Source organism: Staurois parvus, unplaced genomic scaffold, assembly GCF_062004578.1.
Source record: "Staurois parvus isolate SC_StPar_1 unplaced genomic scaffold, SC_StPar_1.0 ptg000019l, whole genome shotgun sequence".
Classification (NCBI taxonomy): domain Eukaryota; kingdom Metazoa; phylum Chordata; class Amphibia; order Anura; family Ranidae; genus Staurois; species Staurois parvus.
In genome coordinates this window covers 26,719,758-26,738,279 of record NW_028317815.1, presented here as the reverse complement: position 1 = coordinate 26,738,279, position 18,522 = coordinate 26,719,758, and the positions used below count along the sequence as shown (strand labels likewise).

Genomic DNA, 18,522 nt, shown 5'->3' with positions numbered 1-18,522 from the left:
CTCAATCTGCCTACTAGTTTTAAGAATTCATTCCCTTTGAAGCTGAAAAGGTTCTATGTCAGTGCCCTGTAGCCTGAGCCAACTCACTGGAGGTAAAGCAAGTGTCCCTAATTACTATCTTTTAACTTTACTTATTTGTTTCAGAGTCAGCTGACACCAAGAGGTTTATTTACTAAAGCTGGAGAGTCCAAAATCAGACTCCCTTCTGCATAGAAACCAATCAGCTTCTAACCTCAGCTTGTTCAATGAAGCTTTGGCAATGAAACCTGGAAGCTGATTGGTTTCTATGCAGAAGGGAGTCTGATTTTGGACTCTCCAGCTTTAGTAAATAAACCCCCAACTCTCTTTGTAACTTACAATGAGGTTGACTATCTTGTAGAGTTGTTGCAATGTCATTCACTATCTCAAAAATATACTTGCACATCATACTGTTCTGCATCACAAGTCATCCAGTCCTCATGAATAATTGCTGTTTCCAAACCATTATTATTACTTGTTCCTAGTTTAAAGTCTGGTATTCTGCCTAGAGTACATTAATATGATTATGATTACTTGTTGCTTCTAAAATTGTCACCAGTACTCTGTAGAACAGTGAATAAGAGGGACATATATGTATATGTAAGTTAATAAGAAGGGCCGTCTTTGAGTAATAATTTCATGTAGGTTAGATTAACACTGTAAACATAATTTACATATCGACAAGATGTGTATTGCCTTTTAACAATGAATAATTTACACATTGAGAGTGTTTAGTGTTATTTAGAAAGGCAGCACAAAGAGCAGTGATGATGTGCAATGTGCAGCACTTCCATAGCAACCATTTTCACCTTTCCTCTGTCCAAAGCAGCCAGGAATGTTGGTTCTACTAAAAAGGCAGTTTCTTTTCTGGTACATTCAATATCTTAGACTGAACTTTTATTTTTTTTTGAAGAATATGGCATATTTGTTAAATAATGTGATTTTTCTTAACAGGATAACATATTTAAGCTTGAAGATGCACATTTTGAGAATGGGAGAGGGAAGAGTCCATATGACCCTAAACTATTAACTGCTTCCATTCTAATTGGTGAGTATGTAAGTGGATTTTTTTACACAATTATTAGCTCATTCATTGTTCGTCTCTGTGGTTATGATTCATTTTTTTCCAGGATGCTTTAAATTAAATTATAATACAATGTACCCTATAATTATTATGCCATTGATGTCTATAGATAATCAGTTTTCATTCAGTTAAAATTATGTTTACAAATGTATTATTTATAGGGAATTGTAGTGTGATAAGTTTTTGAAAAAACATGAAACCATTCCTAAGATTTGGTCTGACTATCATCAAAGCCTTGATAATAAAACACACACATCATTTTACATTGCAATATGTTTATTGAGTAAACATCAGTCAAAGTCATTGGTGGAAAAAGTGTGTAAACCATTATATTTATTGGAACTTCCATTATTAGCAACAATTTCATTTCAGTTGTTGTTTAGACATGCTCAGTCCTTAGAAGGAATTTTGTGAAACTGCTGTATAAAAAAAACTGCTTCATTGCAGATTTTGGGATGCATTGTCTGAATTATTTGTTTTAGGTCACTCTACTACATTTCAAAGGAATTGACGTCTGACCTATAAAAGTATAAAATTAAGAGAAAAAATATCTGCTGATGTATTCCTGCATTTTTTGATCATTGTCATGTTTCATCCTTGGGTGTTTACAGCCTATGCAGTCTAAATTTTCTTGCAGCATATTGCTTTTAATGGATTGCTATGAAAGGAAGAGTAATCTGGGTTGACCCATTAAAGGGAGGTGTTATTTGGTTTCAGATAGAGTGGACAGGGGTTAGAACCCTTCTGCATGTGATACAGCAGAACATTGGAAAACACCAGCGTGGGGCACAGATATCAGCAAAATCTGGCAGTGACCTTTAATAACAACAAAAAAAAACAAACCATAAATTGTTCTATTACATTTCATTGGTTATATTATTTTTTTGATATTTATTAATTTATCAATAAGTTTGGTGTTTCTTCTTTAACAACGAAAATCTGGTGTATTTTTCCTTTCAAGACTGATAAATGTTTCATTTGGCCTTATTCACCTGTGCCTCATCTGTTTTCTATTTGTTGCTCTGTTCTCATGCTTGTACATGCATCAGATTTAGCTTCTACTGACCCTTGAGCCTCAGCCACTGTCTGCATTTCTGACCTGTGCTGGCTTTAGCTTCAGAAGAAGTATTTCTTTATTCACTTAGAGCCAGTTCACACTAGAATGTGTGCGCTCCCATGCATTTCCCTCGTGTTCTGGTGCAGCCCAGTTTTGCAGCCCATTCATTAGAAATGAGAAAATAAGAATTTCAGTACCATGCAATTTGGTGCCTGGAAACGCATTGTGTTTGCGAGATTCATTTGGGGTACCATTAACAATTTATTAGAACTCACACATTCTTGCAAGTGGTGCGGGAAACGGGCAGGCAATGCACCTTTCCCACATGGTGTTTTGGTGTGAACCAGCCCTCAGTCTTCTGTTCTGTCTGTTCCTGTCTGTCTGCAGGTGTCCAGCCAGGTAATCCTGCAAGTTACATATTGGAATTTGTCCACATGCACAAGTTTATCATGACCATAAAGTAGAATTAACCTTTCCTTGTCTTTTGCAGTCAGGAATGAAGCCATTTTAGCCTCACTTTACATCTGCAGCTGCTATGGTGCTGCACATATGATCAGCTATGACACCAGATAGTTAAGAGCTTGAAAGCTAGACTGAAAACAACATTATCACACTGACAATTGTTACAGAGGCATGCTCATAATGGGCAATCCCTGCATGACAATTTTATCAAGTAAAATGTTTATATATATTGCATATATATCACATATTTCACATCACATAAGCTATCTTTGAGTACCTTCAAACTAAGGATGGCCATAGAGAAAAATGACCTCTAGGGGGGGGATACCTTCTTATGTTTGCAAGAGATGACTGAGCCCAATCAGGCAGGATTGTGCTTGCTCACATGGCACTAAAGTAGGCCATAGATGATGCAATTCCCATGGTTGCAGGAAAGAAGATTGCTCAATTCCCCTCATCAACACAGTCAGCCTGCTCATAGATGGATTAAATCTCAGCAGGTCCTGCTGAACCGGCTGAGATTCGAACCATCTATGGCTTGCTTGACTTGAAAAATCTCTCTGTCTAATAAAAAGTACTTTACACTGCCAGAATAATTTATTTCCACCTAGGTGGATCTCAATATTGGTCAGTGACGCTCATAATTGGGAGCTAGTTTGTGTTGTAAAAAAGTGTTGTTGAAAAAATGAATAAATGATAACAGCTGACTTTCTGAAGACAGCCTTATTGTTTTCCTCTCTAGAGTATGTTGCCACTTGCCTATGTAGCTATTATTGGTCTCTACAATGTATCTTGTTTTATGTGTAAGTGAGAATACATCTGTTCTCCAGTTACATTTGGTTTTGTAATTCACCCATTCCACAGACGGTTTCCTTGAAGCCGATTGTTGACCTTCCTGCTTGAGATGGCAATCATTTCTTTAGAATATTTCACAGTTAATAAGTACAGACTGGTTTCCTGCAAGGATCATTTGAGTCAACTACCAGCTTTGTGTTTGAAATTAAAGTTCACTGACAAGGAGTTGTGTAAATTGATGTTTAACATTTCCAACCTTACAGCTTATATTAGTGAGTGCACACAATTCTGACTGACAAAACTGTGGCAAAGCACATATTCTGCAATCCATCTTATAAGCTGTTTTGATAGGTTCAGTCATGGAGTGTTAACTGTTTCAATCATGTATGCATATGAATCCCTTGACATGCTTTCATGACATCTATAAACCTCAAACTTTCATGCAATTTTAAGTCTCTTCCAAGGTGAAATGGAACGTTTCAAAGAGGAATCAACCTTTTTTTTTAATGATTATCATTAGCACTATTATCTAAATCAGTACTGGTTCATTGAATCAAAATATTCATCTATTACAGCTACACTCTAGATGATATCTAGACATCAACTGCCACCCAAGGCCATTGTTACCACTATGCAAACTGGGCAGCTGTCTAGGGCAAACTGACACCTAGGGCGTAGCTGCAGCCACTGGTTTCCCTACTCTCCACCATGGTCTGATCTAGGGGGGTGCTGAGATGGGCTACACCACCACCCCCAGATTTTAGTTGTCCCCCCAGGCTGGTCTTTCTTTGGATGCTGTGTCTGGCCAATGACTGTCTTCCCACATCCACGCACTCACGGTTGGAACAAGGGGAGAGCAGCCTGGAGCAGTGGAGCCTGCAAAGGAAAAATGACAGGAGAGAGCTGGGAGGTGCGGGCTGTGATCTTCTCTCCTGTCAGTCGAGTGATCCTCCACAAAGCTCCACACAGGATCACTATTACATCCACATGTTCAATGTTTGATTCATTCCCTGGCTCCCTGTTGCTGAAAGATGAGCTGTCATTGGAGGTAATCAAATTGTGTACAGCCTGATCCAAGAGTGATCCTGTGTCATCTGCTGTATGGAGGATCACTCCACTGACAGGAGTGAGAGTACAGCACAGCCTGCAGCTCTACCTGGTTCCCCACCTGTAAGTTCAGGGAGGGGAGCTTACAGGACAGGGGAACTATACACAATGAAAGGAGGGGAGAGGTAACAATAATTTTTGCTGACATGAGAGGTTTGTGTGTGTGTGCGGGGGGCTATTTGTGCTTGAAAGTGTAATGGGGGTAATGAGAATGATGGGGGGGAGGGGATTTGTGCTAGCATAATGAATGGGGCATATGTGCTAGGGCTAGGAGGGAGGTTTGGGGGGAGGGTGGTTTGGGGTATTTGTGCTAAAAGGGAAGGGGGTGAATTTGGGTAAGGTGGATGGATTTAGGGGAATTTGTACAAGGTGGGGGTATTGAAGGAAGATGATTGGTGCTGGGAGGGGGAATATTTGTACTAGGAGATGGGATTGGGGGATTTGTGTTAGGAGGGGGAAATGGGGGGGATTTATAATAGAAGGGGGATTTGGGCAGGGAAATTTGTGCATGGAGAAGGGATGAGGGCTTTGGGGGGGATTTGTGCTAGGAGAGGGGATAGGGAGGGATTTGCTCTAGGAGAGGGGGATTGGAGGGGGTGGGGGGGCTAATTGTGCTAGAAAGGGGGATTGCGAGGGGTTGTGCTGGATGCACAGATTTGCATTCATAATTACATAGTTAGTCTGGCTGACAAAAGACAAAAGTCCATCCAGTTCAACCATTAAAAAAAAAATAAAAGTTATAATCCTACACCCACAGTTGATCCAGAGGAAGGCAAAAAACCCAGCAAAGCATGATCCAATTTGCTCCTGCAGGGGAAAAAATTCCTTTCTGATCCCCCGAGAGGCAATAGGATGTTCCCTGGATCAACTTTACCTATAAATGTTAGTAACCAGTTATAATCTGTGTATCCAAGAAATAATCCAGGCCTTTTTTAAAGCAATCCACTGAGCTGGCCAGAACCAGCTCTTGAGGGAGTCTATTCCACATTTTCACAGCTCTCACTGTGAAGAAACCTTTCCGTGTTTGGAGATTACATTTCTTTTCCTCCAGACATAAAGAGTGCCCCCTTGTCCTCTGTGATGACCTCAGGGTGAATAACTCTACACCGAGTTCACTATATGAACCACTGATGTACAGTGGGGATCGAAAGTTTGGGCACCCCAGCTAAAAATTTGTATTAATGTGCATAAAGAAGCCAAGGAAAAATGGAAAAATCTCCAAAAGGCATCAAATTACAGATTAGACATTCTTATAATATGTCAACAAAAGTTAGATTTTATTTCCATCATTTACACTTTCAAAATAACAGAAAACAAAAAAATGGCGTCTGCAAAAGTTTGGGCACCCTGCAGAGTTAATATCTTGTACTGCCCCCTTTGGCAAGTATCACAGCTTGTAAACGCTTTTTGTAGCCAGCCAAGAGTCTTTCAATTCTTGTTTGAGGTATCTTTGCCCATTCTTCCTTACAAAAGTCTTCCAGTTCTCTGAGATTTCTGGGCTGTCTGTCACGCACTGCTCTTTTAAGGTCTATCCATAGATTTTCAATTATGTTGAGGTCAGGAGATTGTGAAGGCCATGGCAAAACCTTCAGTTTACGCCTCTTGATGTAATCCCCCATGGATTTCGAGGTGTGTTTAGGATCATTATCCATTTGTAGAAGCCATCATCTCTTTAACTTCAGCTTTTTCACAGATGGCATCAAGTTACCATCCAAAATTTGCTGAAGTTTTATTGAATCCATTTTTCCTTCTACTCGTGAGATGTTCCCTGTGCCACTGGCTGCAACACAACCCCAAAGCATGATTGATCCAACCCCATGCTTAACAGTTGGACAGAGGTTCTTTTCATTAAATTCTGTGCCCCTTCTTCTCCAAACGTACCTTTGCTCATTCCGGCCAAAAAGTTCAATTTTAACCTCATCGGTCCACAGAACTTGTTTCCAAAATGCATCAGGCTTGTCTATATGTTCATTTGCAAAGTTCAAACGATGATTTTTGTGGTGAGGACGTAGAAGGTTTTCTTCTGATGACTCTTCCATGAAGACCATATTTGTACAAGTATCTCTTTATAGTGGAATAGTGTACCACAACTCCAGTGTCTGCCAGATCTTTCTGGAGGGATCGTGCAGTCAAACGTGGGTTTTGGGTTGTTTTTCTCACAATCCTGCGAGCTGTTCTGTCTGATATTTTTCTTGGTCTTCCAGATCTTGCTTTAACTTCCACTGTTCCTGATGACCGCCATTTCTTAATTACATTCCGAACAGAGGATATTGACATCTGAAAATGCTTTGCTATCTTCTTATAGCCTTCTCCAGCTTTGTGAGCGTCAACTATTTTCAGTTTCAGTTTTCTAGACAACTGCTTAGAAGAACCCATGGTGCTGATTGTTGGGGCAAGGTCAGATGAGTCTGGGCATTTAAAACCTTTGAGATTGACATCACCTGGTCTTCCCAGACGATGATTGAGAACAATCCATGACACTGGCAGGTCTCAGCTTGGCAAAGGGGGCAGTACAAGATATTAACTCTGCAGGGTGCCCAAACTTTTGCAGACGCCATTTTTTTGTTTTCTGTTATTTTGAAAGTGTAAATGATGGAAATAAAATCTAACTTTTGTTGACATATTATAAGAATGTCTAATCTGTAATTTGATGCCTTTTGGAGATTTTTCCATCTTTCCTTGGCTTCTTTATGCACATTAATACAAATTTTTAGCTGGGGTGCCCAAACTTTCGATCCCCACTGTATATATTCACATGTTGATCTTTTCCCCCCTTAATCTCCTCTTCTCAAGAGAGAATAAATTCAGTTCCTCTAATCTTTCCTCATAGCTGAACTCCTCCATGCCTCTTATCAGTTTGTTGCCCTTCTCTGTACTTTCTCCAGTTCCCCAATGTTCTTTTTGTGAATTGTTGCCCAAAACTGAACTGCATATTCCAGATGAGGTCTTACTAATGATTTTTACAGGGGTAATATTATATCTCTCTCGCTCCCTGGAGTCTATACCTCTTTTAATACAAGAGAGGATTTTCTCGCTTTAGAAACTGCAGCTTGGCATTGCATGCCATTATTCAGCTTGTGATATACCAGAACCCCCAGATCCTTCTTTACCATTGATTCCCCCAGTTGTACTCCCCCTAGTATGTATGATGCATGCATATTCTTAGCCCCCAAGTGCATAACCTTACATTCATCAACATTAAACCTCATTTGCTGCATAGTTGTCCAGTTAAACAGTGCATTCAACTTGTAAGTTGGAGACATCATGTAAGGATGTTATTCCACTGCACAGCTTGGTGTCATCTGCAAAGACTGAAATGGTATTTGTAATCCCAGACCCTATATTGTTTATAAATGTATTAAAAAGTAAGGGTCCCAACACTGAACCTTGGAGTACACCACTGACAACCCTAGACCATTCAGAGTATGAATCATTAACCACTACTCTCTGAATACAATCTTTTAGTCAGCTTTCTATCCATTTACATACGGATTTTTCCAAGCCTGTAGACTTTACCTTACATATTAGCCGTGTGGGGAACTGTGTCAAATGCTTTGGCAAATATCAAGTATCCCTCTGTCCAAGGTTTTGCTTATCTTCTCATAAAAAGAAATCAGATTTGTTTGACAACTTCTGTCTTTCATGAATCCATGCTGTCTATTGCTTAAAATATTTTTTTCGAGCACGAACTCATCTATGTGGTCTTTTATTAAACTCTCCAGCAGGGGCGGACTGACAACTCATGGGGCCCCCGGGCAATAGGGGATCATGGGGCCCCTGTGTCCTTGCCCAAACTCAAAAAAGCCTATGAAAAAGGTACCAGGGGCTTCTCATGGGGCCCCCTACTGACCCGGGGCCTTTGGGCAGTGCCCGAGTTTCCAAATGGTCAGTCCGCCCCTGCTCTCCAGTATCTTCCCAACTATAGAAGTTAAACTAACAGGTCTATAATTACTTGGTAAGGATTTTGACCCTTTTTTAAATATAGGCACCACATTGGCCCTACGCCAATCCAGCGGTACTATGCCAGTCATTAAAGTGTCCCTAAACATTAGAAACAATGGCTTTGAAATGACAGAGCTCAATTCTTTAAGGGCCTGTGGGTGTATGCCATCAGTTGCAGGTGCTTTATTCACCTTTTTTTCTCTCTAAATATTTCTAGATCATGCCAATTGTGAGCCAATGTGGATCATCTGGGGCTGTGTCAATACCATGCTCATTATGGACAAGGGCTCCCCAATGCTCCTTTATATACACAGAGCTGAAGAAGATATTTAATAAATTTGCCTTCTCTTTGTCCCCAGTCACCCACTCTATATTATTTTGTAAATGGCCTACATGCTCAGACAGTACCTTTTTACTATTAATATATTTGAAGAGTTTTTGAGGGTTTGTCCTGCTATCTGTTGCAATCTGTCATCCCTCTTCAATTTTTGCGGCCTTTATTTCCTTTTTACATATTCTGTTATATTCTTTGTAATGTTTAAACGATGATAGTATTCCTTCATTTTTATACTTAATAAAAGCTCTTTTCTTATTATCTATAGCTTTTTCAACTTTGGCCGTAAGCCACGTATGTTTGATTTTTAGCCTTTTAAACTTGTTGCCCATGGGAATATATTTTGCAGTGTGTTCACATACAGTCTTTTTGAGCTGTGGAACTTAAGAGGTTAATGTGTAAAAAGAATGTTTGATCTGGTCTTCTCTGATCCTCACCTTCTTCCACATTTCCATTTCCTCTCCTGATAGAACACAGCCTCAGGGACACTCTGCACATGCTCAGTTTGGTGTGTACTTCTAGAGAGGTCTTTTGTTCTTGGGAGTGTGCATGTGATCAGCATAGGGCCAATCAGCACTGTCCAGGCAGAGGGTCAGGGGTTCTTCTTTGTAATGTATGCTTTTACTTTGGTCATGGACCCGCAGTTTTAAAGACCAGATATGTTCGTATACACCCATAACATGGACTATAACCCAAGACCCCCTTTACTGTTTTAAAAACCGTATTCAATTTTCTACTAATTTCTTTTACAGCATTCATCTAGAACACCTATCTGACATGATATAGTTCTTTTCTTCAGAGCATAACTGAATATATTTCTATAATATAATACACACACACTCGCACATAAATTTTCTTCAGCACATAGCTAATCAAATATCTGGCCAGATCATTACAATCCAATGTGAGAGTCCACTGACTATGACAGCTGGGCTTCCCTCTTCTCCAGAGCAGGGTAAAGGTTTATCCTTTCCCACACAATGCTGGACAATCTGCCTGTTTACATTATAGATATAAGTTGCTTATATTCTCATATATGCAAAAAAAATTAAAAGTGCCTGGTGACACAATGTAACTATTTCATATTACACCCTTTATTCCATCAGCTTTGCATGATGGAAGAAATAAAAATATTATATATATATATAGCGATCTTGCATATTACAAATATCTATGGTAACCAATCGGATTTCAGTTTAGTGCAGTTAGATCAATGAGAAATGATTGGTTGCTATGGGCTACTACACTTTTCACATTGCCCTTTGCTTTATTGAACAAGTGTGCTGGAGTCAAGCACCGTTTCTTAACTGACCTTATCCGTTCAGCAAAAGAACTGGAAGGTGTACTGATCCTTTCATTTAAGTTTCATTGATTTCTTTCTTTTTTTTTTCTCCCAGGCGCCTGTAGAGTAAGTGATAACAAAACAGGGATAAGGTTATATAAAGGTTGAGCAAAACATCAAAGTCACTTTACTACTTAAAGTTTTTAGTGAGTTTTTTTTTCTTTTTTCCTTAAAATTACCCAGGCAAGCCTGTAATTAAGGGTATTTTTGTACATCACAGTGGAACCCACACACGAATTGTTAGGAAGACTGCAGTGCTGGTGCATTTTTGATCATGTACCTCATGCTGAGCAAGCAGAATCATTTATAGCACTTGTAATCTTTGAAGTAAATACATTTAATTCCAGGCCCCTATTTACTGTTATACAATTGCTATACTTCATTGCTTTTACACTCTTTACTTTTTTAACTATATATGCATACATAATCCTTTATTGATTTTTGGTGTTTTTGAATTTTAAACCTAAAAATTAAACAATTTTGGCCTTTCATGCAATTTGACATGCATAAATTTCATACTTCACTCTACATTGCTACATCTAAATGACATATGCTGAAATGGTCCTGGTGTGTGTGTGATGAAAAGATTTGAATTCTTATAACAATAGCACATCCTTTTTATGGTGTATTGGTTTATTCATAAAGACCTAAACAACTTCTGATCATTTCAGTGTTCCATGTGTGGGATTTTTCAGCAGAATAGGATGTATTTGATATGGGAAAAGTTAGGCTGAATTTAAATTGCTTCTTGCTGCCCAATGCACTGCTTGGGTGAGGATTAGATCTTTTAGGGTGTCCTCCTAGAAGGCAATATTGAAGGGTTCCAGTATTAGAAACACTTAGCATTGCTCTTCGCAAAATGAAAAATAATGGCTGCCTGCATTAACACATGCAAAAGATTATTGCTTACTTAGTTAAGGTGTTGTTGCTGAGTCTTTAATTGTCAACATTACATTAAAAGAAAAGCATTTTTAATTGTGTCTTTGTTGTCTGTGGTCTTTATCCTTGCTTCTTGTCTTGTAAAAAGTTGTAAGGAGGATAAGAAGTAAAGGTAAATCTCTGTAGTTATGCCATGGATATCAGCAAATCCTGTCAGGGGTTCTTGTTATCCCTCACTTTATCCAATAATAACAAATGTTTTGACTGGACATACACTTTGGAGTTGATGTACTAAAACTTGAAAGTGAAAAATCTGGTGCAGCTCTGCACAAAAACAAATTAGCTTCTAGTTTTTATTTCCTTGCAAAGCTTAATTGAACAATCTGGTGTTTGAAGCTCATTGGCTGCCATGCACAGCTGCATCAGATTTTGCACTCTCCAGTTTTAGTATATCACTTTGTCTGCAGTGGGCAGAAAATGAGCAATATCCAGAAGTCCTTACACTGTATACAAATTTGCTGTGGAGGCAAAGATTTATAAACACATTGTTAACAGTGGAGCTGCTAAGCATTCACACCCAGGGACTTCTCTTAGGTGCCCAAAGTCTTCATTGCACTAAATACTGCCATCTTCTCAGGTATGGTCCTGTAGACAACCATACCTCAATCTAGGCTGAACTTTTACTGTGAGATGTTATCAATTTCCCCACTAGTAATAACTTTTTTTATTAACCACTTGCCTACCAGGCACTTATACCCCCTTCCTGACCAGGCCAATTTTCAGCTTTCAGCGCTGTTGCACTTTGAATGACAATTGCACGGTCGTGCAACACTGCACCCTTATGAAATTTTTATCATTTTTTTCACACAAATAGAGATTTCTTTTGGTGGTATGTACTTGCTGCTGGGTGTTTTATTTTTTGAGCTATAAACAAAAAAAGTGCAGAAATTTTGGAAAAACAAAGTTTTTCTTTGTTTCTATTATAACATTTTGCAAACAGGTAATTTCTCTGATACTGATAGGCAGCACTGATGGGTGGTACTGATAGGTGGCACTGACTGACGGCACTGGCTGGTGGCACTGCTGGGCAGCACTGATGGGTGGCACTGCTGGGCACTGGTGGATGGCACTGGTGGGTGGCACTGCTGTGCACAGGTGAGTGGCACTGATGGGCACTTGTGGGTGGCACTCCTGGGCACTGATCATCAGGGCACTGATGATCAGTGCCCTGATGACCAGTGCCAAGTTGTCCTCTGATAATTGCTGGTTATCAGCAGTACTTTCCTGTGACAACGTGAGGAAAGTGCAGCCGATAACCGGCAACTGCATTTACCGGTGACCTGCTGTGTCATTGGACATGGCTGATCATGTGGTAAAAGGTCACTGTGATTGGCCTTTTACCACATCATGTGATCAACTGTGTCCATAGGACACAGTGATCATGGAGATCGCCAGGGGCGCTCCCATGGGTGCACGCCCCCGGGGGCGCTTGGAAGGGTGCATTCTGGGAGGACGTCATTCAGATATCTGCGGTCAGCAAGTGGTTAAAGTTCTTTTACATTATGTTGGTTATAACCTTTAGGGAATTAGATAATTTTGCATTTTTTATTATTTTCCTGCTTTCTATGTTTACATGAAGCTCACAATAAGTATAATATACACCGATTAAACTGTATGCAAACCATCAGAATACAGTGATTAGCCCTGGTGGCTATAGCTGGCGGCACTGATCGAGCAGGGAAAATTAGACTGGGCAATCTCCTTGACCATACATGGATCAAAATTTGACCCGGCCGAAGTTTGATCCATGTATGGCCAGATTTAGAGACAACGTAAGAGCTGAGTTAATTTCTGGCAGTTCAACGGGTATTTTCCTGTACTTGCTGAGCGTTTAATAGGATAAAACATGGGAAAATGTGCACGTATTGCAGAGATACTGTATAGTGTTTTTTCTCTGATTTAAACTTTCACAATGAGATTATAAATTCTATGAAATATGTGCGTTTGAACTTACATGTAGTTTATCCAGTTTTTAATTTTTTTAACACAATGATTTTGCATTTGATTTTAATTTCAATAAATATTTAAAATACAGTTATGGTTGTTAAAGAGCAATTATTATTTTTTATTTTAGTAAAAAAACTATATTAGACCCAGATCTGACCCAAAGAGATATTTTTAACAATTTGAAAGACATCCTCAATTATCAACGTGTTACTGTATGGTTTATTTAGGGATATGCAATATGAGGTCTGGAAAAAGCGGTAGTGCTGAAAGTTACCTTTTGAGTGTCAAGTTTTTCCGGCCTTGGTCAACTGTACACAGAGGACTAATGGATTTGTGTGGATTGTTACATGAATGTATAAAGAGACAAAAGAAAGGGGAGACAGAAAGGATACAGGTGAAGGGAGACACGAGAAATAACCCGTCTTATGTTTTTCATTATGTTTTGCTATAAGCCCAAACCATTTCCATCAAGGTGCCCAGGGCTTTCTCAAATTTCATAGGACCCTAGCAATGCCCCCGATGTTCAAATCACAGATTTTCACTTATATGCTATAATGGCAGAATACTTGAAGAAAAAGAGAACAATTGGACATTTTTTTAATCTGATCTCAAATTCTGTGATTGTGTTTTATGTCTGAAATTATTTTTAAAGTTGACAATGGAGAATAGATATATAGAAACAAATGATTGAAGGATAGGTACTGTCTATAAGAACAGAATCAGTAATGATATCCCCAATTATTACATTCTCAAAAATTCACTTTAACATCCTGATTTATTAAAGTGGAGATTTAGGTGAAGTGCAGTGAGCAGACATGAACTGATATGTGAAATGAGGTGATTTACCTTCAAGGGCCAATCTTGTGAACAAAACTTCTTTTCTGCTCTTCACCTAACCTCACACCAGGGGCGGACTGACCATTCGAGCACTTGGTCACTGCCCGAGGTCAGCAGGGGGCCCCATGAAATGCCCCTGGTACCTTTTTCATAGGCTTTTTTTGAGTGTGGGCAAGGACATAGGGGTCCCATGATCCCCTATTGCCCGGGGGCCCCATGAGTTGTCAGTCCCCCCCTGCCTCACACCTTACTAAATCCTACCATTTAATCCGAAATGTGAATCATCTTAAAACATGATATTCAGTAGACACACTACTTCAGAAGACCTCATAGAGATATCTTTAAATTCTGATATTGTGCACTGTTAGCTCCATACAGATGTGGGCTTACAGTATGGAAAGTTTGATATTGCCATTTGTGAACGTTACAAGTGACATTACATGGATCAGTTTTTATTTGGTGTTTTGTGGCACTTCAAGGTTAAGTTGGTTCTTATACATTTACCCGAGTTCTTTATGCTACAGTGGATATCACAGTTCAGACTACAATAAAAAGTTACCAAACATCTGGTGTGAAGGAGATTGCAGCAATGAATATTTAGTATCCTGTACCTATTTTAGATTGGGTATAAGTCAGTGTGCAGCCATGCAAGACTTGCTACAAATATAATTTAAATGGTTCAAAAAAATAAAATTGGGCAAATTTTGTTTTATTCTACAGATGGGGAACTATATTCTGGGACTGCCGCAGATTTTATGGGAAGAGATTTTGCTATTTTCCGCACGCTTGGAAATCATCATCCAATTAGAACAGAGCAGCATGACTCCAGATGGTTAAATGGTAAGCAGAACACCTATTATAAATCAAAGTAGATGTGGAAACACTTAGATTTTAGGTTTGGAATGAGCTATACAGCATTGTTAAATAAAAAAAAACATCTGAATGCTTAGTTGCCTATCTTTTTCATACACTTTATTCAATCTTAAAGAACTAATAAACTGAAACTTACTGAAAAAGAGATAATTGTAGACCATTAGGATGTTCATTTACATGCTATTTTTGGAATGTCTAGAGGTAAGAATGTTTAAGTTTTGAGTTTTAGTGACGGCTAACTATTTAAGCAAGGCTGGCAAAATCACAACTAGGGATGAGGTTTGATTCACCAAGGGTTCAATGAATCCATACAAAAGGTTGCAAACTGAATTGCTCAGCAAACTCAACTTAAGTAGAAATTTCATGGCAAATGTGACTTCCTGTGGGGCTACTGGGTACATTATTGCTAAACAAATAACATGGGGAGTCTGGTACTATGATGGACAACCTCTGCTATTGCAAAAAAAAAAAAGAAAATGTAAAAAATAAATATACGGTGGAAGAGGACTTTTTAATGTAGCTTTGAGGGCAACCTAAAAAAAATGCTTTGAGATATGGGTTTAGGTAATGCCCTAACCACTTGACCTCTGGAAGGTTTTACCTCCTTCATGTCCAGGGCATTTTTTTTTGCTATTCAGCACTGTGCTACTTTAACTGGCAATTGGTCTGCCATGCAACATTGTAAGCAAATTCAATTTATATATATTTTTTCACACAAATAGAGCTTTCTATTGGCGATATATGATCACTACTGAGTTTTAAAATGTTTTATTATATAGATGAAAAAAATGAAAATATTGAAAAAAAAGAACATTTTCTGTTATAAAACTTGTCTAATTAAAACAAAAATTTAATTTCTTCATAAATTTAGATCAAAGTGTATTCTGCTAAATGTCTTTGGTTAAAAAAAAAAAATAGATCCCAATAGGTGTATATTAATTGGTTTGTGCGAAAGTTATAGTGTCTTCAAACTATGGTATATATACTGAAATGTATGCAGCTATGATGTTATACCGGTAATGAGGGTGATCGGCAACTTATAGTGGAACTGTTATAGTGTGATGGGCAATCTGGCACTAGCTGACATTGGCTGAAAGGTACACTAACTGACATCAATAACGACACCAATACAGTTATCAGATATAATACTGTATAATTGTCATAGTACTAATGACACTGGCAGGGAAAGGGTTAACATTAAGGGGAAAACAAAGGGTTAACTGTGTGCCTAACAAGTGTAATGTGTGTGATATGTGCTGCCTTACTAAAAGATTTGGCTGTTTTTCCTGCCTGCTGTACAGGGAGAAGAAACAGCCAGATCTCTGCTCTGTGTACAGAGTCCTGTGTTGTTTGTAAACACAGGGTCCTGTGCTGTGATTAGACACAGCTGATCAGCAGGCCATAAATCATTGGACGTGACCTGCTGACAAAATCCTGCTGTGTTCAACCACAGCTCAGGTCAGCAGGGGAAGTGCCGCAAACCTGGAAGCAAGCTTGTAGCATTATTTCACATTGCTGAGCCAAGTGGTTAAAAATGTACTTGGTGTTTCACAGGTGGCCTCAAGAAAAGTGTACTTTGGCAGCAACTTTTTTCCAGTGGGATTTTATGTCATCAGCCCTTCTGTAGTTGATGTGGCTAGATTAATTCTGCCACTTTGTGTGCAGCCATACTACTATTTTGTGCTGCAGGACCTGCTCATCTTTCTACTTCCATGGACAGCATGTATTCCTCTTATTTAGGCCCATGTGTCAATTGTTTGTTAATTACACTTATATTTAATTATGGGGATTGCAAAGGGAATGCATAGTGATTTAGTGCACATTGTTTATCACACAGTAATATAATGATTTTCTACATAGAAAGGGCAGCATCCATGAGCAGTACTTGCCTGTCATTATCTTTTTTTTCTGAGAGGTGTGTGCCTAACATTTATTATTATTATGGCAATAAGGGGTGTAAGTTGGATGTAAGCAATGTAGCAGTGTGCTGTGTAAAAACAGCAGCTCCAAGAACAGTTTTTTAAAACTTTTTTTGCATTGGTGCATGATCCCCAGGACAGTGACCATATCCCATGCTATTTTGTTTAACACCCCCTTGCCTATTAGTCCAGAAAAAGTTTTGTTTTGACCAGTTTAGCTTCCATTCATTTCAATAGGGATTTGTTTCAGCATCCAAAGTTCTTTGAGGTCTGCAGAACCCTCTCTCAGACCAAATCTAGGGTAATTCAGCTCATCCCTACACAGTGACAGAGTTCTAGAAAAAATATAGTGGCAGCTAGTCCTGATTGCTCAGTATTAAATCTTCCTGTACAATGCTCACAGTCATATCTGTAAAACAGCAACACTGAACAAGCCAGCACATAAGGTAATTTTTTTTTCTTGGTCAATCTGTTTATTTTCACCTACAAAAGCATGTGACAACATCTCAAACTTTAAGATTACAGAAAAACAATAAAAAAGAGGATAACTAATATTTTTTTAAGGACCCTGGCACCACAGGGTCACTTTTGTCCAGGAAGTCACCTGTAGAAGCACGTATATACTTCCCTGGGATGGAAAGGAGAGGAGTGGTAGCTTTTCAATACTTAGGCTGCCAGAAAGTCAAGTATATTTATTTATTTATTACAGGTACTTATATAGTGCTGTCAATTTATGCAGCGCTTTACATATATATTGTACATTCACATCAGTCCCTGACCCTCAATTGTACGTCCCTTGAGGGTTAGGGACTGATGTGAATGTACAATATATATGTAAAGCGCTGCGTAAATTGATGGCGCTATATAAGTACCTGAAATAAATAAATAAATATGAAAGAAAAAACATGTGAGTGAAAGTCTTTAGATTGATGTTTGGCTTTAAGGCTATAATGGACTCTACAAAACTGCTAACTGTACTGACCAATTGTTGGTCCTATACTGCACACCAAATTTCAATATTCATCTGATATACACAAAAGGTGAACTTCAATAAAACACAGCCACTAGCAGGCTGGGAGTTTTTTTGCAGTTTATGTAATACTTACAGGTCCCCATTCCCTGCCCGTAGACTGTAAAAGTACAGCAAACAAGAAGCAGCATAGTGATGAGTTCATCTGTCTGTCACTCTGCTTTCTGTTCTTATCACCATGCTCCTCGTGCTGCTTTCCTCTCCCAATCTGAGCCCTGTTGTACAGGGACTGGGAGAAGGTGATACCCAATCAAATTCTGGCACTTAAACTGCTTACAATAATAAAAAAAAAAATAATCTGTATTAATGAATAAAGAGTTGCATTAAAATGTCCCTTTTATATTTGTCTGGCATTTAGATGCAAATCCTCTAAACTTTGAAACTTAAAGAGTTACAGGTGGCTTCAATCTATCTTCTTTACCTAATTGTAATAAATGCAAGTTATATGTTAAATGCCAGGTTGACCTTGTCTATGTGTGTGGTCAAACTAAGCAGTGATTTTCTTTCTTCTTAGTCGTTGTGAAAGGATATTGTCTTATCAGTGTTATCATGTGATTACTACAAATCATATTCAATTAATTGTAATTTGTCTTTTTCCACTGCTTTTTTGATGTTCTTTAAAAAATGTCTGTGGTTACTAAAATATATTAATGAATTGCTTGGCATTGTCAGTCTGACCAATATCCACTTAGACACACCAACTGTACTTGAAAACATTAGGCTATGTTGCAAATGGCTAACAAGGATTGTATGTTATTAAATAGTAATAATGAGTTGGCTCATAAGAAATACAAATAAAATCAATGATTGAGAGATATAAATCTTACCACCTTCAG

The 18,522-nt window shown here is 38.6% G+C and overlaps 1 protein-coding gene across 1 annotated transcript in view; it reads left to right on the top strand.

The window, feature by feature from the left end:
* Positions 1-18,522, top strand: part of SEMA3A (semaphorin 3A) — a 340,089-nt gene that overhangs the window by 202,945 nt on the left and 118,622 nt on the right. Inside the window, exons 5-6 of the mRNA XM_089685956.1 lie at positions 973-1,066; positions 14,585-14,704. Coding sequence (XP_089542082.1) covers positions 973-1,066; positions 14,585-14,704 — 214 coding nt within the window. The remainder of the gene's footprint in view (positions 1-972; positions 1,067-14,584; positions 14,705-18,522) is intronic.